This window comes from Haliotis rufescens, unplaced genomic scaffold (assembly GCF_023055435.1).
Source record: "Haliotis rufescens isolate VD_foot unplaced genomic scaffold, xgHalRufe1.0.p SCAF_32, whole genome shotgun sequence".
In the NCBI taxonomy this organism is placed as follows: domain Eukaryota; kingdom Metazoa; phylum Mollusca; class Gastropoda; order Lepetellida; family Haliotidae; genus Haliotis; species Haliotis rufescens.
In genome coordinates this window covers 3,887,958-3,912,894 of record NW_025964024.1, presented here as the reverse complement: position 1 = coordinate 3,912,894, position 24,937 = coordinate 3,887,958, and the positions used below count along the sequence as shown (strand labels likewise).

The 24,937-nt window shown below is 41.1% G+C and overlaps 1 protein-coding gene across 11 annotated transcripts in view; it reads left to right on the top strand.

The window, feature by feature from the left end:
- Positions 1-24,937, top strand: part of LOC124116645 (synaptotagmin-like protein 2) — a 126,848-nt gene that overhangs the window by 29,511 nt on the left and 72,400 nt on the right. For 8 of the 11 annotated variants that reach the window (XM_048380675.1, XM_046478069.2, XM_046478067.2 and 5 more), the window contains exons 2-4: positions 4,757-5,321; positions 9,679-9,891; positions 12,040-12,158. In XM_048380675.1, the coding sequence (XP_048236632.1) occupies positions 5,212-5,321; positions 9,679-9,891; positions 12,040-12,158 (442 nt within the window). In that variant the 5' untranslated portion in view covers positions 4,757-5,211. Of the gene's footprint in view, positions 1-3,778; positions 3,989-4,756; positions 5,322-9,678; positions 9,892-12,039; positions 12,159-24,390; positions 24,918-24,937 lie in introns of those variants that run through there. The other 3 variants (XM_046478077.2, XM_046478073.2, XM_046478080.2) reach the window with 3 other exon arrangements.

Here is a 24,937-nt window from a genome sequence, read left to right as displayed (position 1 = left end):
CTTTCAGATGAGAGTTGGTCATTCCTGTTTCTCACCCATCCAAGTACTCAATTGCCAATGTAGGGTCTGGTCCCCAGTTAAGCTGACTTACAAAACTGTTTGCCAGGAATCACCATGTGTCTGCTTTGTGTGAGAGTCTTCATGTGTAGAATAGCATTACTTTCTACTCCTTCACAAACACATAATAGGGGAAGAAAATCAATTATCATGACACATCAAACGACATTCTAATGATAACATCTGGTGTTTGTGAAGTGAATGAGTATGTCCGTTTTATGAGAATGTCATCAGCTCCTTAAGCTGTCATTGTGGTTGCACCTGGCAAACAGACAGTCCTCCAAAATGTACACCAGTTAGGGAGGGAAAAATTATCAGACTTGTGGATGTCTCACAGTTGGCAGGGGCAGTCGGGTAGCCTAGTGGTTAAAGCGTTTGCTCGTCACGCCGAAGACCCGGGTTCGATTCCCGACATGGGTACAGTGTGGAATATTGCTAAAAGCGGCGTAAAACCATACTCACTCACTCACTCACTCACAGTCGGCCAAAACCAATCGGCAAAAAACATGCATCAGTGCTTTTAACGTTTTGTGGCCCGTGACGACACCGGGGTAGAATAGGTCTTAAGCAACCCGTACTTGCCGTAAAAGCTCACTATGCTTGTCGTAAAAGGCGACTTACGGATCGGGTGGTCAGGCTCGCTGACTTGGTTGATACATGTCATCGATCCAAATGCATGGATTGATGCTCATGATATTAATCACTGGATTATTTACAGATCGCTGTCATATAGCTGGAATATTGCTGAGTGCGGCGTTAAACAACAAACCAACCAACCAATTTAACGTTTTGCGGACAGCTATCTGGATTGTGGCCAACCCCTTGTGGTGCACCGGATGTCAAGCCCTGTCAGGTGGTGATCCAGATGCTGCCGTACACTGGATGCCATGAACTGTTTATCTGAACACAGATACCAATATTTCAAAGTAGAAATTTAATTTTCCTCTTATCTTTCTGGCACAGAGATACAAATCAATAAAATATTTAGCCCTAAGCTTTAGGTCATGCATTCTCGTTGAAATCCCAGTTGAATTTACCAGCTGTGTATACTGTTATGACTTAAGAGTTCTTAAACTGGTTGCCATGACAAATTAAATGGTATGCCAGTCCAATTTACCAGCTGTGTATACTGTTATGACTTAAGGTTGCCAAGACAAATTAAATGGTATGCCAGTCCAATTTACCAGCTGTGTATACTGTTATGACTTAAGGTTGCCAAGACAAATTAAATGGTATGCCAGTCCAATTTACCAGCTGTGTATACTGTTATGACTTAAGGTTGCCAAGACAAATTAAATGGTATGCCAGTCCAATTTACCAGCTGTGTATACTGTTATGACTTAAGGTTGCCAAGACAAATTAAATGGTATGCCAGTCCAATTTACCAGCTGTGTATACTGTTATGACTTAAGGTTGCCATGACAAATTAAATGGTATGCCAGTCCAATTTACCAGCTGTGTATACTGTTATGACTTAAGAGTTCTTAAGCTGGTTGCCAAGACAAATTAAATGGTATGCCAGTCCAATTTACCAGCTGTGTATACTGTTATGACTTAAGGTTGCCAAGACAAATTAAATGGTATGCCAGTCCAATTTACCAGCTGTGTATACTGTTATGACTTAAGAGTTCTTAAGCTGGTTGCCAAGACAAATTAAATGGTATGCCAGTCCAATTTACCAGCTGTGTATACTGTTATGACTTAAGGTTGCCAAGACAAATTAAATGGTATGCCAGTCCAATTTACCAGCTGTGTATACTGTTATGACTTAAGAGTTCTTAAGCTGGTTGCCAAGACAAATTAAATGGTATGCCAGTCCAATTTACCAGCTGTGTATACTGTTATGACTTAAGAGTTCTTAAACTGGTTGCCATGACAAATTAAATGGTATGCCGGATGCCCAAAGAGGAGGGGTTGGCATCCCCTGTGTGACAATCTGCCCAAACCAGGCATCAGTACTTGCAACTTTTTGGGCGGTGGGGTAGCCTAATGGTTTAAGCATTTGCTCGTCATGCCGAAAACCCGGGTTCGATTCTCCACATGGGTATAATGTGTGAAGCCAATTTCTGGTGTCCCCCACCATGATATTGCTGGAATATTGCTAAAAGCGGCGTAAAACCATACTCACTCACTTTCAACTTTTTGCTTGACCTGAAGATATCTCCATTTACCTTTTATGCTGGATTTCCAAAGCCCCATAAGAAGACAGATACATTGTAGGGTCCAAAACATGTACCACCAAATCCCTGTCTCAATGATTACCGGTAATATGCATATGAATTTGGAATTCTGCTCAGATTGTCAAATTCTAAACACAGGAATAGGGCCAATTTAAGCTCCTGATATCGCTCAGTTATGCTCAAAAAGACCAATTCCCTTCCACTGATTTTCCCATCTGAACTGGAATTAAAGAGACCAGCAAAACCGCCTCCTCTGTTTTATATTTAGATCAATGCATAATGATTCCGAGCGACAATAAGGTATCCATCCACAAGAGGGATCACTTCAACATTCAACAACCGAGCATGCTCATTCTTCAAATATTTCAAAGAGTAGTTTTTTTATCAGGATTACAACATTCACGGTCTTCGTGAAGCTTTCAAAATGTTTCATGGCAGACATGTGGGGGACATTTTCAAATTTGACTCATGAGTGACAAAATTCATGTCTGATTCAATTCCCTGTTTTGACTTGTTCCATTCGTTCCAGTTATTGTAGACAGTTGACTTGCCTTTGCATGTGTTTGTGACAGGTGCCATCAGTGGAACAGGATACGTGAACCTTTTGTGAACATCTGGAATCATCATTATTTGATGATGATACATTACCGTATTCGACGTTATAAGCGCCCAGGGCTATCTCAAAATTAGAAATAGGGGCTCTTATTTGAGTATTACTTTGGTGAAAAAAAACGTGGTTTATGCTGACAACCTGAAATATTTATATACGACATATATTTTTCAAGAATTTAATTGCCCATAATTAAGGGTGCATATAATACACGAGTGCGAATAAATAAGTCTTGTTCACTAGCCAACAGTTTAGCAAATATCGCTGTGGGCGCTTATTACGTTGAATACGTTAACACATGTTTGTGATACAGTTGGAATTGTACAACAGACTCTGCTTTTAGGGAAATGGGTTTGCTGCTTTTATTTTCGAGGTCACTTTATCATGTTTATCAGACTAAGACCGGGCCAGACTGTATGTTTGAAAAATACTGATGAGTATACACCAAGTAGATAAATAGGTAAACAACTATAATTTCTATAACGCATGGTCCAGTATTCAATCTTTAAATGCTGTGATATAGTTTGTCATGACACACACCTAACCTGAGAGCTAAAGTGAAGGAATGTTGGGTATTTATTGTATTATCCCCTGTATCACGACACCACACAACCATTGTCCACTGATTCATCAGGACATGGTATAATTGCACACTGCTGCAGGGAAAATATGCTGTTTGAGTTCAACATTTGTCATTCAGAGCCTAAAGATGCTCCCAGCCGAGGCGTATAATTAGTTCAGCCTCCGATCAACTCTTAAATATTCCCAGCCAGAGTTGGTGCAAATATTTATGATATTATTACCAATGAATGTGTGGTCGTCACATTAAGCCGGTTGTTGAGAGCACCTGTTGCCAGAGGCAAATCTAACAAACTTCTTTGTACTCTGGCAGTGCACTGTTGCACTGGCAGTACATGTAGGGCGCTACGAGCCATATTGTCCTGCCTGCTGTATAACCAGCATTGCTCCATCAAGTACAATTACCAGTATAGGAGATGTGGGTGGAGCGCTAAGCATTATGGTAAATGCCACAGTGTCAGTCCACTGACTGCAGATTGCGAGGTAAAGGAAATTAGCAACACAACTGTGGATAGTTTAAGCAGTGTGGAGCTTCGTTTGTCTCACTCTGGGAATATTCATGGTAGGAAGTTTATCTGGAAATATTTTCTGTGACAGATTTATTATTTGAGTTTCTCAGCGGTTATACTTATGGAATATGATTGATTATGAAATGTGTTTTGTTGTAAAAGTGATAGGCTTTGTGGAATATTGGTCAAAAAGTGTACTAAAGAATATTATTTTGGTATATGAGTCTGGTGTATGTTATGTTTATGGATAAAGAAATGAGTACTGTTGTAAAAAGAAAAGGCGTTGTTGTACATAGGTATATTGTTTACAAAGTGTACTAATGAAAATTATTTTAGGACATTTTGTTGTCAGATATAGATTTCGTAAGAGTGAACGTTATCACACAATGAAGTTTTTCAAAAAAAATTATGAGGAAGTGGTTTTAGTCAAGAACTCAAAAGAAGAAAGATCTTTTAATAGATAATGTGATAAAAAATGCCCCGAATCAGATGTCAACTTCAAAACATGACATTCCGGTAATACTGATGATAGCCTTGTAAGAGGTGTTATTGATGATATTTCCCCGATGACATTTAATTTCCTGAATTTGTGCCAATCATTCTTGATATTACACTGTCACTTGGTTATAAGGTCACTGATACAATCTCATATGAAACTAGTGACATTATAAACCTTGTGCATATTGATTTTTGCTGATTAAGTGAAAAACATTTAATTTATCACAGGCTGAGTGACAGTGATGTGTACTGGAAGAATAATGAATTGTATTTGCAAATGTTCCAAGGCTTGAAATGTCATGCTGTGTTCATCGTTGTTGCAGATGACGTAGACCTGGTGTCCTGGACTTGACCATTGTGCCTTATGTCTGCCAGTCTTCCATAGCATCCTTGCACTGGTGCCACCGCAGATCATCACACAGCCTTGGAGATTGGTGCACGCATTTAGTGTCATATCCGATACATCTTTAAAACATTTACAAGTTACAGCACGCAATAAGCCAGTTTTTGTTTTGTGTTAATGTACCTGTTTTAGAAGTCTTCCATTTTGTGTATATTGTGAAAATTACCATATGAAAAAAACAACATTATATGATTTGTTTGTATCTGTGGAATTGGATAGCGAAGATAGAAGACCTTTTGTGTGACAGCTGTCTTTTTCAAAATGGATTTTTTTTGTGAGTAGACAGATAGCAATGGTTGTGAACAGAACTACTACAAAGGAATTTTGTGTGTAGAAGTGGAATATACAGGATATCCTCCACACTGTTAGACAGCAATGGAGGAGATGATTGATATGGAGGGTTTGACGGAGGAGGAGAAGACGCTCATACTGAGTGTGATACGACGGGATGAGGAACTACGGAAAGAACAGGACACGAGAGCCAGGTAGGAGGCAGTGAGTGAGTGAGTGAGTGAGTGAGTGGAAGAATGGATGGGTGATGGAGTGAGTGTAAGAATGGATGGGTGATGGAGTGAGTGGAAGAATGGATGGGTGATGGAGTGAGTGGGAGAATGGATGGGTGATGGAGTGAGTGGGAGAATGGATAGGTGATGGAGTGAGTGGGAGAATGGATGGGTGATGGAGTGAGTGGGAGAATGGATGGGTGATGGAGTGAGTGGAAGAATGGATGGGTGATGGAGTGAGTTGGAGAATGGATGGGTGATGGAGTGAGTGGGAGAATTGATGGGTGATGGAGTGAGTAGGAGAATGGATGGGTGATGGAGTGAGTAGGTGAATGGATGGGTGGTGGAGTGAGTAGGAGAATGGATGGGTGATGGAGTAAATGGGAGAATGGATGGAGTGAGTGGGAGAATGGATGGGTGATGGAGTAAATGGGAGAATGGATGGGTGATGGAGTGAGTAGGAGAATGGATGGGTGATGGAGTGAGTGGAGAGTGGATGGGTGATGGAGTGAGTAGGAGAATGGATGGGTGATGGAGTGAGTGGGAGAATGGATGGGTGATGGAGTAAATGGGAGAATGGATGGGTGATGGAGTGAGTAGGAGAATGGATGGGTGATGGAGTGAGTAGGAGAATGGATGGGTGATGGGGTGAGTTGGAGAATTGATGGGTGATCGAGTGAGTGGGAGAATGGATGGGTGGGTGGATGGGTGAGTGAGTGGGATAATGGATAGGTGATGGAGTGAGTGGGAGAATGGATGGGTGATGGAGTGAGTGGATGAGTGGGAGAATGTGTGGGTGATGGAGTGAGTGGGTGAGTGGGAGAATGGATAGGTGAGTGGGTGGGTGGGAGAATGGATGGGTGATGGAGTGAGTGGATGAGTGGGAGAATGGATAGGTGAGTGGGTGGGTGGGAGAATGGATGGGGGGTTGTGTGGGTGGGAGAATGGATGGGTGGGTGGGTGAGTGAGTTGGAGAATGGATAGGTGAGTGGGTGGGTGGGAGACTGGATGGGTGAGTGGGTGGGTGGGAGAATGGATTGGGGGTTGTGTGGGTGGGAAAATGGATGGGGGGGTCGGTGAGTGAGTTGGACAATGGATGGGGGGTTGTGTGGGTGGGAGAATGGATGGGTGGGTGGGTGAGTGAGTTTGAGAATGGATAAGTGAGTGGGTGGGTGGGAGAATGGATGGGTGTGTGTGTGGGGGGAGAATGGATGGTTTTGTGGGTGAGTGAGCCGGAGAATTGATAGGTGAGTGGGTGGGTGGGAGAATGGATGGGGGGTTGAGTGAGTGATGGGTGTGTCAAGTTGGTGGGGGTGGGGTTTGTTGTGTGAGTGAGTGGTGAGTGAAATGGTGAAACAGGGTTTCGAGTGAAGGAGTTAGTAGGTGCTTATGCTTGAATCAGCAATATCTGAGTTACGCTTCAACCTGGGTTCCATTAGCAAAATGCTACAACTATCGTAATCAATATTCAAGGCTGGGAGTCATGATAACCTCAGTGTTAAGATACATGTGTTAAAGAGGACATAGCCCAGCCAGACCAGGTGTCCGTGAACCAGATTCCAGTTCTACAAAGCGATCCTAGCACTAGGACAATTGTAACTGATACGTTAACATAGACTTACCGCAGATGTAGCACCAAGTTTACTTTGTGGAATAGGACCCTGCTTACTGAAAACAATTTCACCCATAGTATTGTATTCTTGGAAGGAGAAAACATTTCAAAATACCATCATGAAGCTGAGATATTGCTGAGTGCGGCATTAAACAACAAACAAACAAATTTCAGATTATTAAGAAATGCACTGATCACTAGTGTGAGTGAGTATGGTTTAAAGCCGCTTTTAGCACGATTCCAGCAGTATCACGGGAGGGGAATCAGAAAAGGGCTTCACACATTGTGCCCATGTGGGGAATCGAACCCGGGTCTTCAGTGTGATGAGCGAACACTTTAACCACAAGGCTACCCCACCGCCCCCATCAAACACCATCAGCCAGAGACCCATTCCACAAAGCAATCTGACGCCATGACTGCCATGAGTCTATGTTAAAGTATGGGAGATACGATCGTCTTAGCGTTACGATCGCTTTGTGGAACGGGGCCCATGCATTCCTTCCTGTTGGCCTCCTATTCATGTAGGTACTCTTCACAATAATCAGCCAACACAACTGATCCCAGGTAATTAAATCTGCATCCATGTTATACATGACAGTCCGTGAGAGTCATTCAATATATTTAAAGCTTGCTTGTAAGTGTATTATCTCTTTGGTTTAATGCTGAGATGGACAAAAATATTGTTGAGAATGTGGATGCTGTCTATGCATATGTCAAAAAATGGACCAGAAGAGAAGTGAGTGAGTATGGTTTTACGCCGTTTTTAGCAATATTCCTGCAACATCACGGCGGGGGACACCAGAAATGGGCTTCACACATTGTACCCATGTCGGGAATCGAACCCGGGTCTTCGGCGTGACGAGCGAACGCTTTAACCACTAGGCTACCTGACCGCCCCGGACCAGAAGAGAAGATGAACATGTTGGTTGTCCTTCAGAGTGGGTTAAGTCAGTGCGTGATGATGTCATTGGTAGAATGCACACACTGAAAAGGATCGAGGAAACAGAATTGGATTAAACCCATTCTGTCTGAGCCAGCTGTCGTCCAAAACCAGGCTGGCCTACATTTAATGTTCGTAGTTGTTAATTCCCACTGTGAAGGCCTTAAATAACATGACTATTTTATGTAAACATGACTACATTAATTGTTTGATCTTGGTAATATGTTACATATCAAATAATGCTACATATAAGGCCAGTATGTTAACTGAAGAGAATATCTGCCCAAACCAAGTATCAATACTACCAGTGATCTGATATCATCTAATAATGGTGAACCCATGAACATTCTGGGGTAGAATAGGTCTTCAGCAACCCATGCTTGTCGTAAAAGGCGACTATGCTTGTCGTAAGAGGCGACTAACGGGATCGGGTGGTCAGGCTTGCTGACTTGGTTGATGCATGTCATCGATCCCAATTGCGTGGATTGATGCTCATGATATCAATCACTGGACTGTCTGGTCCAGACTCGATTATTTATAGGCCGTCATATAGCTGGAATATTGCTGAGTGCGATGTTAAACAAAAAAACAACACCCAAAACATGATGATAATGGTGAATTAGACAATTCCTTTTGACTTATTTACCCACCAGAACTAGAAATAAAAGAGACCAGTGAAACTGCCTCATTTGTTTCATATCCAGATCGGGGCGGTCGGGTAGCCTAGTGGTTAAAGCGTTCGCTCGTCACGCCGAAGACACGGGTTCGATTCCCGACATGGGTACAATGTGTGAAGCCCATTTCTGGTGTCCCCCGCCGTGATATTGCTGGAATATTGCTAAAAGCGGCGTAAAACCATACTCACTCACTCACTCATATCCAGATCAATGCATGAAGATTCCGATTGACAAAAAAATATCTACAAGAATGTAACAAGAAATATGACTTCAACTATCCAATTGTCAACTTTCCCCTTATGTAGAGCAGTCCCAGCCTCTGGTGTCTACATTTCACAGGTTCTAGGTTCAATTGAGCATGCTCTTTCTCAAAAATATTTCAAAGAGCATCAGACAACTTATTACTCAAAACTTGCATGATCAGGGTTACAACAGTGACAAGAATGGCAAATGCAATTCCACATTTTGACTTGTACCATATGTCCCCATGTTTTTGTAGTTGCCTTTGCATGTGTTTGTGATGGGTGCCACAGGTGGTGCAGGATATGCTCACCTTTTGGAGAACACCTGGTATCATCACAATTTGATAGCAATTCATAAACACATGCTCATGATCAACATATAGTCGGAATTTAAAAATGGATGCTTCTTTTAGCAGAGATTTCTGATGACTAAGGAAAGGGTTGTGTTGCTGTTATTTGGGTAAGGTAATACAGGGGCTCTAGTTGTATATGATTGGTGGTAATATACCAGTATATGATTGGTGGTAATATACCAGTATTCATAAAGAAATTTGTCAACCAGCCAAACATTAATTTTTGAATCCATGTTTTCTTTTCAGAACTACAGCAAAATTGTTGGAGTAATTTGTAGTTTGCCATATTCATTATCTTGATAAGATACTCTTGAAATATGTGGGGCGGTCGGGTAGCCTAGTAGTTAAAGCGTTCGCTCGTCACGCCGAAGACCCGGGTTCGATTCCCGACATGGGTACAATGTGTGAAGCCCATTTCTGGTGTCCCCCGCCGTGATATTGCTGGAATATTGCTAAAAGCGGCGTAAAACCAAACTCACTCACTTATTCACTTGAAATATGTTTTGCTTCCACAGTCAGCTACGGAGTGAGATACACAACCTGAGACTTCAGAGTGTGATCCGTGACGGCGATGACCTCAACAAGATCTGTGCACGATGTCACAAACCATTCGGGTTCATCTTCAACACAGGTGACGTCTGCTCCCAGTGCAAGTTCCGAGTGTGTGGCGTCTGCCGTGAGAGTCTGTTGACAGGGAAATGGCTCTGCACTCTCTGCTATAAGCAAGTGTAAGTACCAGTCAGGATGTAATACGTAAACTGACAGTTACTGTTGTCATACGGAAGTGGCAAACAATGTTTCTAGGTGCTCACAATATTTCATCACTGGAAAAGTTGAGTCAACACTAAATTTCCCTTTGTTTCTACAGTTGATAGCAAGGGTGTCAGAAGGCATGCATTAGAGATTGTTGAATCAACACACTGAAATTGAACAAAACTAAACCTAGTGAATTAAAACATAGTTAATTAGTGATTAAATTACAGGAAATAAATTCCCATTGTCTTACCATATTCGACGTAATAAGCGCCCATGCCGATATTTGCTAATATATTGGCTAGTGAACAATCTCAATTAGCACCCATTCCGATCAATGTACACAAGACTTATTTATTCGTGTATAATACGCACTTGTGTGTTATATGCACCCTTAATTATGGGCAATTAAATCCTGGAAAAATATATGTTGTATATAAACATTTCAGGTTGTCAGCATGAACCACGAAATTTACGAACTTTCAACTCTGTTTTTTTCACCAAAATAATATTCCAATAAGAGCCCCCTATTTCTAATTTTTTTACATCAAATACGGTACTTACTTTTTGACTTCAGAAATGAATTCAGTTTATGACCACCAATTTGGTGATCATAATTTGGCACCATGTCAACATACAAAATGGCGGCCTGTGCTAGAGTAAATACCAAAAAAACAGTGTTTAAAAAGCAACGGAAGACAAACACATTTTTATTGCAGATGTAGGGATTGTGTATGGGCTGGTGATGTTCTTCATTCCAGATTGCTTTATTGACAGGGTATATAAATTAGCAGTGATTAACAGCTGTCGTACTCTATGATGGTAGAACATGGCTAATTCTGTGACGAGTGTGCAATTTACATGTCTGGGATACACACCAAAAGTTCAATACAGCTATAGTCCACAGCTTATTTAGGGAAAGTGTAATATAAAGTTGGGCATGATGATACACTGTCAGCGAAGTCACAGCCTGACCGCCCACTCAGAGATATGAAGATGACATTGTGCAAACTCTAGGTGCAGTCACATACCACCTGATCCTGTTTATTCAGTTCTTATGACAAGCATGGTTACTGGGGACCAATTTTGAGCGAGAATCCCCTTTGGGAGACATGCATGGGGTGCTGGAGACCTATTCTGATCCTAAATCCCCTTTGGGAGACATGCATGGGGTGCTGGAGACCTATTCTGATCCTAAATCCCCTTTGGGAGACACGCATGGGGTGCTGGAGACCTATTCTGATCCTAAATCCCCTTTGGGAGACATGCATGGGGTGCTGGAGACCTATTCTGATCCTAAATCCCCTTTGGGAGACATGCATGGGGTGCTGGAGACCTATTCTGATCCTAAATCCCCTTTGGGAGACACGCATGGGGTACTGGGGACCAGGGGTCCTGAATCCGTCATATGCGCCGGACATGTCCGATTGGGAATCTCAAATGTCCGGTTTAAAATATTGCTTACCGGACATTTAAATTTTTCTGTCCGGACAGTGGGGACCAATTCTGATCCTAAATCCCCACTGGGAGACAAGCATGAGGTACTGGGGACCTATTCTGTCCCAGAATTCCCCCTGGGAGACAAGCATAAGGGGACTGGGGACTAATTCTGATCCTCAATCCCCACTGGGAGACAAGCATGGGGTACTGGGGACCTATTCTGGTCCAGAATTCCCCCTGGGAGACAAGCATAAGGGGATTGGGGACTAATTCTGAACCAGAATATCCTTTGGTGCCAAGCTTGGGGTACTGGGGACCTATTCAGATCTGGAATCCCCATTTGGAGACGAAGAGAGATATGGTCCTCATCTGCTGAATTTTCTTTACAAAATTCAATACTTTAATTTAGCTTTTTTTTTTCAGTATATTGAAATTGGGACATTTTGTTTTCATTCGCCAAATAGCTTTACTTGTGGGAAATCATCAACAAAAAATTTCTATTTTATGACACATTGCCTAAATTCGATTCCATATAACGTCCCTTTGGAAAACACAGATACATCACTTGGGTCGTATCTATTTCATATACCATGGATCCAATATCGCCCTTCGGAATAATTGTGGAATTATTTTTAATATGACCTCTATATATTAAATGATTTTGGTATGAAATATTCTTCCAGGCAACTCAAGGGTTTAACAGGGGAGTGGATTCAAGACAACGTCAATAATGAAAAGCGAAGACAATCGCAGAGTGGCATCGACTTGGTGAAGGCATCACTCAGACATAGTCTCTCCAATGGTAAGTGGCGCCTCCTAGCAGTTAGTGTAGGAACAAGCTTGGTCACATTAACAGTCCATTGCAGCTTAACCATGATAGCTGAACAAACTAACTGGAATATTTTGTCTGGACCATGTTCCCTGGACCATGTACCCTGGACCATGTACCCTGGACCTCACAAGCTTGCACATACTGCATCTTTCTCACACTGCATGATAGCGGCATCAATGCAACATGGCTTCATTACAGCATACACCTGTGCACACATGCTTCGTTTTTCAGCCCGCCTGATACACTGCCAATCGCTCATCACTCATCACACAGCTATTGCTGTAGATAAAGAAGCGGTTCTTCTGGTAACATTTCATACCAAAGCTTATTAGACAGATATCATTTAGTGATCAGCCGAGATGTTGTGATCTTTAAGCTTGGGTTTAGATAAATATACATGTTGCCTGACTGACTCTAATTTTTGCAGTACTTCTGTTTTCAGTTGTTGTATTTAAATAAAGACAATTCAACAATGGCAAGTGTTATTGTTTTTCACAATATTTACAATTAGTAATTGTTGATTATTGCATCTAACTAAGATTTCTGTCGTCCTCGATAAGCATCATTGACGACGTCCACAATACACGTACATGTTTATACACATTTCCTCCCGCATCTACCAGTGATTCAGTTAAAAAGTACCCCAAACATTTCAAAACATTTTGATGCAATGGTTGGAAGAAATTGTATCTGAAATTATTATTTTGTCAGAATAATATATTCCAATATCGTGCTATTTTAGTTACAGCTTTCACTATATATATATTTAAGATTATAAGAACCATAAGCGTAGCTCTTTGGTACAGGTGATAGCTATTGCCGGATATTTGTACGTAAGGAACAATTTTACCCGTCACCGTAGGGACTTCCCGCGCTACATGTTGAATTGTCACCAGTGATTGTGTTGATTTGCCACGATTGTATTGATTCGCCTCTGATTTCATACAGCCAAATGTCAGTGACACTTGACACTGAGTGAGATTTCTGAGTTCACTATACACGTCACTATTTAGTGGTAGATGGGCTTGTTGGTGATCAGATATCAGTTCGCTATATCCGTTAGTTCGCTGTAGAGAGTTTATGTACGTAAATTTTATATGATAATATATAGGAGATAAATCGGGAATTTTTTAACAGTTTGTTGTATCCGTTTATTCGCTCTATCCGTGTTCGTTATATTCATGTTCTACTGTAATCTGAAAAAATTGATTGTGATTTTGTTGATTTTCCGAGAGAGTGAAAATTGATATCATTCTTAATTATAATTTTTATAAAGTATTTAAATGTGAAAGTGCTGAAATCACACACTCTGTAATCAGCTTCCCCAAACAAACCTATATGGGGGTGTGGTCCACAGCTGCCGGTGAAGCGGTGCCTAGCCTGCTAATATTTGCAAATCTGAGGCGGAAGTGAGCAGACAGGGTGCCGACGGGATAATTGAATTTGCGCAGCGCGACAAACACAGGGAAGCAGTTTGGACCCCAGTGGCAGATTTTTTTCATTTGCATGACGATTTAGGTTATTATTATTTGTTGTCTGTTTTACACTATTTCTGTTTTGCAAATTTGTGATTTTGGTCAAGTATTTGTGATTGAGCATGCCCTGAAGTATTAAATCTGCAAAGTTGCTATGTTGAGTTTACTTGCACTTTAATGATTTGCTTTTTGATAATTTATTTCATCTATATATTACCTAAAACCATATTACGAATTGTAGTCATTGGTCTAAATGAAATGTGTATGTCAAATGGAGGCATTGTTCCAACAGGCAGTTATAGAGTAGGAGGCATTTTTTTCACAGACATATATTAAGCTGACAGATGTTTTTTAACAGGATGCATATGTTTTTGACTGGGATGCATATGTTTTTGACTGGGAAAATGGAAATTGATAATGGTTATGGTGGTCATGTGGTGTCTAGTTGCAGTTTCTGTCATTGATACATGTTCATGTCTGAGGCTAGACAGGATCACATGCTTCACAATGAAATATGTATGACATGACGACCACCTGTTGTAGACTTCGGCGTGAACCAATATTTTCATAAATGACAGTATACATTGATTACCCTATACTGGGCACTACAACATGTACTCGGTGACATGATGTGCGTTTAACGCGGAGTGCTCCAGGGTTTCACCATAAAACCCCATGTACCCCGAGTGATCCTGCTACAACAAATTTATCTAACCAACATGTTTTAATTTGACATTGTAAATGAATTAAAACAAATTCAAAATTAATAGAAAACAGCTTTTTTTGCTTTGAAGGGAGGTGTAAGGGAATTATTCTGTCCAGATATCCAGATATATGGAGCCTGTATTGCTCGTGGCGGGGTATGAGACATTTATTCACCCGCTGAAAAATTTATTCCCTCCCTAGGCGGGATACCTATTATTTTATCAGGATCACGAGGACCAATCAGATCTCATCTTTCTGACATGGAGGTTTGATAAAGGTGCTTGTCCCTTTTTCAAGCAAGTGATAAATGTACTAGCACTGTACCAAAACAATCTCATTATAATCAGATCTTATGAGATAGGGATGTCACCTTTTTTATTCCTCCAGTGCAGCATTTTGAAACAGGTGCTTGTACATAGCTTTATCAAGCAAGTGATAAAGGTGTTAGCACTGTACCAAACAGTGCAAAGGAAGAATGAAGGGTGAAATCCATGTGAACCCTGTGTACAGTATACCAGCCAGCTCAGAACAAGCAACGTTGGTTCATCTGCTGGTGTGTATACACAGTGTCAACAGGGATTTGGTTGTTTCAACTCAACTCAGTGGATACGTTTTTATTCCGGTTTCTTGGACATTTTACAGCTCGGACACATAAAATTAATGTTGTATTTGGTTTTGTAATCTGTAATTTTTGTTGGAGCCACAAATCGCTACAACCTGTGTCCTACCAGCAGGGCAGAGCATGCTTGCCCTTTTTGCAAACCCCTGGTGTTATCACTGATTTTCAGAGATCTATTCTTAATTTTCACCACTATTTTGCCTTTTACACCCAATGGAGTCTGTTCTTGGTTCATAATCAAGAGTGGTTATTCTCTGGCATTGTATACTCCCCAGGGAGCTGAGAATGAAAATCAATTGCACACTGATCCATTGAGCGGGGTAATAATAATGTAACGCTTTGAGTATCCATTTAGTCAATGGAATTTGGCACTTTATGTTGTTGTTGTTGTTGTTGTTGTCATCGTCATCATCATCATCATTATTATCATTATTATTAGTGTTTTATCTATCTCACATAACAGGCTGATAAGCCACATAACTGAATTATTGTTGAACGAGGTTTAACCCTTTGCACAACAAACTGACGCCCTGTCAACTAGTTGTTAGTAGATGCGACTCCAGGACATACTTACCGGTATATATATCCGAATCACTTCAGGGCTATCATAGAACACCCCAGGTTTATTAAAATGATATCATCAACTACAACTGTGATTCAATGTTTTTAACCACAACTGAACCTGGATACAGGGATGTGCATATCGTGCTCGGTGATGCTCGTCCTGCACAGCTGTTCCTGAACACGTTACCTAGAGTACCGATATTATTGAAGGGGATGGCAACCTATCGTTCGTAGTGGAGACATCCCAACCAGCAGCTCTCCTCAATAACTGTTCCCTAATTCTTCAATAATAAGATACAGTAAACTACGGTTATAACAAACTCAAAGGACCACTTAGTTTAGTTCTTAATAATCGTAGTTCGTCATAAGCATATATACGGCATATATACAGTAAATGGTCAGGACCAAAAAACAGTGTGTTACATCCATCAGTTCATTATAAACGTGGTTTACTGTATTGGCAGTAAAACACACCTTCCAAGTGGCCATCACATCTTTCCAGCCGCCTGTGCGAAAACCTTTGTGAGAATAAACAGGCATCTGCGTAAACTTCTATTATATATAGTTATAATGACCATTGTAGTGAAGACCGGTTATTAGCGATCATGTTCGTCCATAAGTCCTGTTTCTTGAACAAATACAGCAGGGAACATCTACACCAATTAATGGGACATTTCTACCGACACTGGATTGGTAAATCTAGACACATGTTAATCTGAACACTTGTTATAGTGGCCCGTGAAGATCGGGGTAGAATAGGTCTTCAGCAACCCATGCTTGCCGTAAAAGGTAATTATGCTTGTCGTAAAAGGCGACAAACGGGATCGGGTGGTCAGGCTCGCTGACTTGGTTGATGCATGGATCGATGCTCATGATGTCAATCACTGGATTGTCTAGTCCAGACTCGATTATTTACGTTATATAGTGGAATAATGCTGAGTGTGGCGTAAAACAACAAACTCACCAACCAACCAACTTGTTAAAGTCTTTGAAAGGCACTTAGAAGTTGGAAGCACATGACACTTGTTAATCTGGACCGTTTCACAGGAAGCTGATTATCTGGATTAACAAGGTTTCACTGTATTGGATAAGGAGTTGCATTCAAACTTTGAAATAATATCTATGTACATATTATTTATTAAATCTTTGCTTTTTTATGTAAATACAATGTAGGGAATCGTGGCAGGGTGTGCACTTGTTGGTTGGAAACAGATTGGCAGATACTCATGATATGGAATATGCCATTATGTATTGCCACAAACCAGTTTCAGCATGTATTGATTCACTTGAAATTAATCTTTTCATTATTTTGGAAGTGAATATTTTTTAACAAATTCTTTTTTAGTGTGCATTATATTTCATTTTTTAACTAGATATTTTTTTTATATAATGTAAGTACGGTAATGATTTCCAGAATTTAGACTGTGTGTGTAATAAGATAGTGTTTGTATTGTGTGAGTAGTGACATTATTGCCTTTCTGGTGCACTTATCTGAATGCATATTATTACAATGTAATCTGTATATGTCACAGCTGATTAGATCTTTTGGAAAGGAAATAGTTACTAATAAAGCTTTCACAATGAAGATATTAACATATGTTGGTGTGAACTATTAATAATTACAGTCAATGATATTCTCGAATTCCTAACTGGAATAGAGTTTTCAATGCAGTTCATATAATTTAGAATTCATTTTCGACAAGTGTGGAAATGTTCTATAGCCTTGTCTTCCTTCAGATGAGAGGTGTTTGGGTTGCCTTATGATTACCGGACCTGCTTGTCACGCTGAGGGGACTTTTCAGGAAAAAGAAATGTATATTGTATCATCCACAATGAAATAACTGCCTTCTGGAATACTGTTTGTCAGTAAATTCAGTTAATAAGTTATCAGAATTATGTTTTTCCTTTTCTGGCAATGTCACAAATTATCTTAATTAGTCCACTTATATTTGAACTTATCACATGGTGATCAGCTGACTAATTATCATTAGGAATGTCGGTCATCATGAGGCGTACAGGATATCAGTATTTGCAGGTCAACTGCTTGACAAACACACATCAATGTACTGTGTCTTCTACCCATGTAATGGGGCGGTCGGTTGGCCTAGTGGTTAAAGCGTTCGCTCGTCACACCAAAGACCCGGGTTCGATTCCCGACATGGGTACAATGTGTGAAGCCCATTTCTGGTGTCCCCCGCCGTGATATTGCTGGAATATTGCTAAAAGCGGCGTAAAACCTCACTCACTCACTCACTCTACCCATGTACTGTGTATGGAGGTCATGTGTACTTACTGGATTATATTGGATTATCTCGTCCTATTATGCACTTGCACTATTGCATAATGAATGCATTTAAACAAACAATGGGGGCGTGGCAGCCTAGTAGTCACACCGAAGGCTGGGTTCAATGTCCCACATGAGTTCAGTGTGTGAAGTCTTTTGTGTTTCCCCTGCCCAGATATGGCTGGAATATTGCTAAAAGTTGTGAAACCTCACCCACTCTCACCCACTCTCACCCACTCTCACCCACTCACTCACTCACGTGTGAATTCATCACTTAGGTAACCAAGTACTTCAAGCTATCTGCTGTGTAAACTTCATCTAAGTCAATACACCACCTGTAAATTTAATCTTCATCCAAAGTCATGACTCAGCAATCATTCACAGTTGACTGAAGATTCTAACAGTAAACTGTAAGAGCTCATCTTCGTCAATTAAGTCTCGGTGTCTGCCCATTAAACAAAGTAGGTTCATCCGAAAGTAGGTTCATCCGAAAGATTCATTAAAAAATTCATTAGATAATGAAGTCGACAAAGAAGCTGCGTCAATAGATGACAGCTGAAATAGTCATGTGACCATTTGTCTCTGAAGGTCATTCATCGCATCAAAGGGTAGAAGTCACCCCTGATAAACACTGCCAGCCTTGGGCTAGGAGCGTAACATGGATAGGTCTGGTCTAGGAGCGTAACATGGGTAGGTTTGGTCTAGGAGTGTAACATGGATAGGTTTGGTCTAGAAGCGTAACATGGATAGGTCTGGTCTAGGAGCGCAACATGGATAGGTTTGGGCTCAGAGTGTAACATGGATAGGTCTGGTCTAGGTGCGTAACATGGATTCGTCTGGTCTAAGAGTGTAACATGGACAGGTTTGGTCTAGGAATGTAACATGGATAGGTCTGGTCTGGTCTAGGAGCATAACATGGATAGATCTGGTCTAGGAGCGTAACATGGATAGGTCTGGTCTGGGAGCGTAACATGGATAGGTCTGGTCTAGGAGCGTAACATGGATAGGTTTGGTCTAGGAGCGTAACATGGATAGGTTTGGTCTAGGAGCGTAACATGGATAGGTCTGGTCTAGGAGCATAACATGGATAGGTCTGGTCTAGGAGCGTAACATGGATAGGTGTGGTCTAGGAGCGTAACATGGATAGGTCTGGTCTAGGAGCGTAACATGGATAGGTCTGGTCTAGGAGCGTAACATGGATAGGTCTGGTCTAGGAGCATAACATGGATAGGTTTGGTCTAGGAGCGTAACATGGATAGGTTTGGTCTAGGAGCGTAACATGGATAGGTCTGGTCTAGGAGCGTAACATGGATATGTCTGGTCTAGGAGCATAACATGGATAGGTCTGGTCTAGGAGGGTAACATGGATAGGTGTGGTCTAGGAGCGTAACATGGATAGGTCTGGTCTAGGAGCGTAACATGGATAGGTCTGGTCTAGGAGTGTAACATGGATAGGTTTGGTCTAGGAGCGTAACATGGATAGGTCTGGTCTAGGAGCGCAACATGGATAGGTTTGGGCTCGGAGTGTAACATGGATAGGTCTGGTCTAGGTGCGTAACATGGATTCTTCTGGTCTAAGAGTGTAACATGGATAGGTCTGGTCTAGGAATGTAACATGGATAGGTCTGGTCTGGTCTAGGAGCATAACATGGATAGATCTGGTCTAGGAGCGTAACATGGATAGGTCTGGTCTGGGAGCGTAACATGGATAGGTCTGGTCTAGGAGCGTAACATGGATAGGTTTGGTCTAGGAGCGTAACATGGATAGGTTTGGTCTAGGAGCGTAACATGGATAGGTCTGGTCTAGGAGCGTAACATGGATATGTCTGGTCTAGGAGCATAACATGGATAGGTCTGGTCTAGGAGCGTAACATGGATAGGTGTGGTCTAGGAGCGTAACATGGATAGGTCTGGTCTAGGAGCGTAACATGGATAGGTCTGGTCTAGGAGCGTAACATGGATAGGTCTGGTCTAGGAGCATAACATGGATAGGTTTGGTCTAGGAGCGTAACATGGATATGTCTGGTCTAGGAGCATAACATGGATAGGTGTGGTCTAGGAGCGTAACATGGATAGGTGTGGTCTAGGAGCGTAACATGGATAGGTCTGGTCTAGGAGCGTAACATGGATAGGTCTGGTCTAGGAGTGTAACATGGATAGGTCTGGTCTAGGAGTGTAACATGGATAGGTCTGGTCTAGAAGCGTAACATGGATACGTCTGGTCTAGGAGTGTAACATGGATAGGTCTGGTCTGGGAGCGTAACATGGATAGGTTTGGTCTGGGAGAGTAACATGGATAGGTTTGGTCTGGGAGTGTAACATGGATAGGTGTGGTCTAGGAGCGTAGCATGGATAGGTCTGGTCTGGGAGCGTAGCATGGATAGGTTTGGTCTAGGAGCGTAACATGGATAGGTTTGGTCTAGGAGTGTAACATGGATAGGTCTGGTCTAGGAGCATAACATGGATAGGTCTGGTCTGGGAGCATAACATGGATAGGTCTGGTCTAGGAGCGTAACATGGATAGGTCTGGTCTGGGAGCGTAACATGGATAGGTCTGGTCTGGGAGCGTAACATGGATGCGTCTGGTCTAGGAGCGTAACATGGATAAGTTCGGCCAAGGAGGTATCCATGTTAAACTATAGCATGGTATCTTAGTGGGCTAGAACTATAAAACCTGCAATAGTGTGGGCTTTTACAGGCAGCTACATTCATGTGCATGCGTGTGGCTCTATAAGTGAAAATGCCATTTCACATCAAGTCAGCGCCCATGGCACAGGGAAATAGGTTATTTATCCTGTCTAAGGGAGATAAATCTTGCATTCTTACCCTCAGCCTCCTCCCTGCTTTCAAGTCGTCTGTGTTTACAGTACATCACATATGAAGCATCATGATCAATCAATACTTTACTGAAGTGTCTTAAAATGATCAATTTATGATGCACCTAGAACAGTAGTAGGTGCCACCATTAGCAGAATTTCTGCATTGCATGGTGTCTTGTCATGCTGGGATGACTCCAGATTTACTACCCGGGTACCCAACCCCCTATTTCCTGACCCTACCCGGATATCCACAGTAGGTCTCAAGAGATGGGTACAAAATATCTGATTGGGAATAGTTTGACAGTAACCTTGGCAAAATGTTTTTAGATACACATATAAAACGATCTGGCCATGCATCCACTGAAGAAGTTGACTGAAGCTTTATCTTTATTCAAACATATAAAAGTCAGAAGGAATGCGTTAATAGTCAGAAAGATATGTGAACAATAGTGTCAATGTGGTGTAGCCGGGGAGTTTTAGATAATTTTATTAAACAATATATAATGTGACTAAACACGGGTCCGGGTAGCTCTGTGGGAACCTGGGTCCTACTCAGTACCCATCCGACCTCAGTATGAGTACCCGAGTTACCCATCCCAACCCTATTTTCTTGTTTCTTTCTTTCTCTTATGCTGGGTGTCATCACTGGTCCGGCGCCCATTTTGGGTTGAGGTGTTGTAATTACATCAGGGTATGAAACTCTATAAAAAAATTCAGCCAGACCACAGGACTGGCTTGCTGAATACTTGCCAGCCCTGACCAAAACCTGCCTGCCCACTATAGTCATGTTTCTCAGGATAATTTAATTAAAACTTTAAATCAAATTCATTGAACATGAAGTAATGCAAGAAAAGAAATAGCAAACACTTTTTAGGTCAGATTTGTATTTAATATCCTAGAATACATCACGTAAATAATGCTTATCATCGGGAAATATTTAGAATCTTTTTACATATGAAATATAACCCGACCGTCGGGCAGGGGGATTGGAAAAACTGGCAGCCCGAGTTGAAATCAACCCGTCTCGGACGGTCGGGCAGGCAGGTTTTTCGAACACTGATTACATGTGTGTGAAACGGAGATGTTTCTGAGTCTGTAGGATGCTCTTTAACTGTTAGATTTATGTACATTATTATTTGAGTATGTAAACAAGCAAAATGGGTTAAAATGACTTGAAGGAAATTTCCTAAAACTTCAAATTGGCCTGTGTCTACACTGTCTTATAGGATGGGTACCAACTCATATTATGATTGTTATCAACAACCTCAAATCACTGGATCATCCACAGTAAGATAATCATTGTAACTGTTTCCAAAAATCAACTCAAATTTCTACACAAATCCTGTTTTCTAAATATTTAAAGTCATGAACATTATCTTCATTTATGATGTTTCTTTTTATAATGAGACTTTATTACCTTTTTAGTCAATATGGAAAGAGATAGAAGGCAAAATACAAAACATTCAGATTCTATTAAAGAAAATCTTCAGATAACAGTTTAACCAAAATAAAAAAGAATTAAAACAAATTCAGGAAAAAACAATGCAGTTGGTCTGGCCTGCTGAATGTTTTGTTCTCTGAAATTCATTTATCATATTTTTTCAGTCCTCAAATGACTTTTATCATCACCTTCCTCTTAATGCCATGAGGTAATAATACATGATACACAAGCATAGACGCGACATTATGGCAGCGTATCGCCTCGGACAGTCACTGCATGAATCATTTATCCCCCTCTGACAGATGCTGTGTGTGTGTGATACATTAGTTGTTCCCTGTGTGCTCAGTTGGTTCCCCTGATGCAGCAGGTTTCAATCTTAGGCGTTACTGTTAATGATTCATTAACTTCTAGTTACATTGTGCAATTAGTTGATTTTATCAATTAATCAAAGGGACATAAGAAAGACATAGGATGTGTGTCAATGCTGTGAGTAAAGCTGATGAGTAAGCACTTATAGAAATAAGACAATTAAGAATAGACTTTTTTTGTGTGTGTGTTTATTGCATGACCTCATATTTTTTCTTTTATGGAAACAAACGCAAAAAAGGAAATTGATGGTTTGCCAATCAAATGCTTGGAGTCGCTTACGATTTATTTATTAGGGTCACAATGAACTGATTATTCTTTTATTGTAATTTCATAGAACACTTTTTAATGTATTTAGAAAAGATTTATACCCTATGCATTTCATGTGCCGATAGTGGAGTGCACTGTGACCAGTGGACACAAGTGACCAGAGTTAGAGGTGTGCACATGCATGTATTCCTCACTATACTCACTATATGAGACCCCTGAAGATCCGGGGTAGAATTGTTCTTCAGCAACCCATGCTTGCCGTAAAAGGCAGCTATGCTTTTTGTAAGAGGTGACTATCAGGATCGGGTGGTCAGGCTCACTGGCTTGGTTGATGCATGGATCGATGCTCATGATGTCAGTCACTGGATTGTCTGGTCCAGACTGGATTATTTACAGACCGCCGTCATATAACTAGAATATTGCTAAGTGAAGCGTTAAACAACAAACAGACAAACACTATATGAATGTATACCTCAGTATTGACACATTTAACACAATTACCATTATAATTTCACAAGTATCAATTATTTGACAATGATTTCTATAACATTATTGTAATAATCGATGAGGAAAGCAGTGTTCCATGGCAACATTAGTTACAATTATTGAACCATGATACAGAAAGAGAATGTTTTCCTTTCAATACTAATTAAGATCAATATATATTTCTAAGTTTTTATGGTCCATGTATAGGACTTTCCACCACGGTGTCAAACATACAGCTTGTTAGTATGGAATACGCTGTGTATCACGCAGACATTCCCATGTCAATACAGCTTATTAATGTCTTCACTGAGCTGAATCCACCTACCATTAGTAAGCTCCTTAAAGGGAAGAAAACCTTTTTTGTTGAGAAGAACGACCAACTTTCTATTTGAATGACTCAGTCAGGTCATTGTGAAAGAAGACATTTGTCAATGCAGTAGGCTTATTAAGCACTTGGGAGCTTGTTAAAGTTTAATATCTCGTTGTGCCATAGAATTGTTCATCAGCAATATGGGACAAGATAGACGTCTGTTTGAAGATGATTGTTATTTATGGAGTTTGCTCATGTGAGAGAGAGTTTTGCAGCCTGGGACTTGGTGACACATGACAAATAGAACTTTCATAAACAGCAGCTCTGAACAAAAACAATGATGACCTTTTATTTCTGTAATCAAGGTGGACAATTCTTCAAGCCTGTTTCCGGTGTTACGAGTTGTATCGATCAGATTGACTGTAGTCAAACATGCACTTTCTCACAACTATACCATCAAAGCATCCTGTTCGGGTAATAATGAAATTACACTGATTCTCCAGAGCGTGATAAATGCCTGATGGAATTAGTTCCAAATGTCTTAATTCACGGAATGCCAAACGATAATTGACTGGCCTCCGTAGACATCCTTGATAATTTCTTTAAGATCCTGTTTTAATGCCAGTTTATTGATTACCTTGATCCTTAAGCTAGTTACTTTCATGAATATACAAGCGTAATGTTCAGCTTAATGTTATGTTTTTTCCTCTTATTGGTATTAAGATATTAATTACCAAGCCGCCTGCATACATGGATAAGACTGCCCTTTGACATGTAGTCAAGTGGCCACCATGTCGGATATGACCTGATCAGATTAGTGGAAGAATATATGAATAGTGGCGTCTGGTATCAGCTAACGAGATATGACGGTGGGCACCTTCTGAAGCAGACGCATGTGCGTGTGCCTGTGTGTTGATTTGACAAAACGATATTGATTGATTTGGGGAGAGTAGGACGGAATCCTAGGACATTGGCTCCATCTCTGCCAGAGAGTGTCTCGGAGGATCAGCCATTGTAGTCCTGATTAATTGATTACTGTTTCTCTTCTCACTGGCAAAGACTTGTTGTTTGTTATGTAACCGATGTCCATCCCTCAGGGCGGACAGCCTGATTCCATGTTCAGTGTTGGGCAGCCAGCAGACGACAGTTTCTGCTTCCTTACAGACCAATCAGCCAATCAGGTGTGTGGATGTATCTAGGTTATGGTCAGGCCTGCTTCCTCTGTGATGGCAAGTGGTCGGTGTTCTCAGTGACAACAAACTGTACGCCATGTGTGAGTACTTGTGACAAGATGGACCAGTGAATTCATGGCAGTTCCAAAGGGGCAGATCGGCTGCCATGATGCTTGAGCGTTTCCGGATGCTGATTGTTGAGGCTGCCACAGCCACAGGTAGGGACCAGGCAATGTAC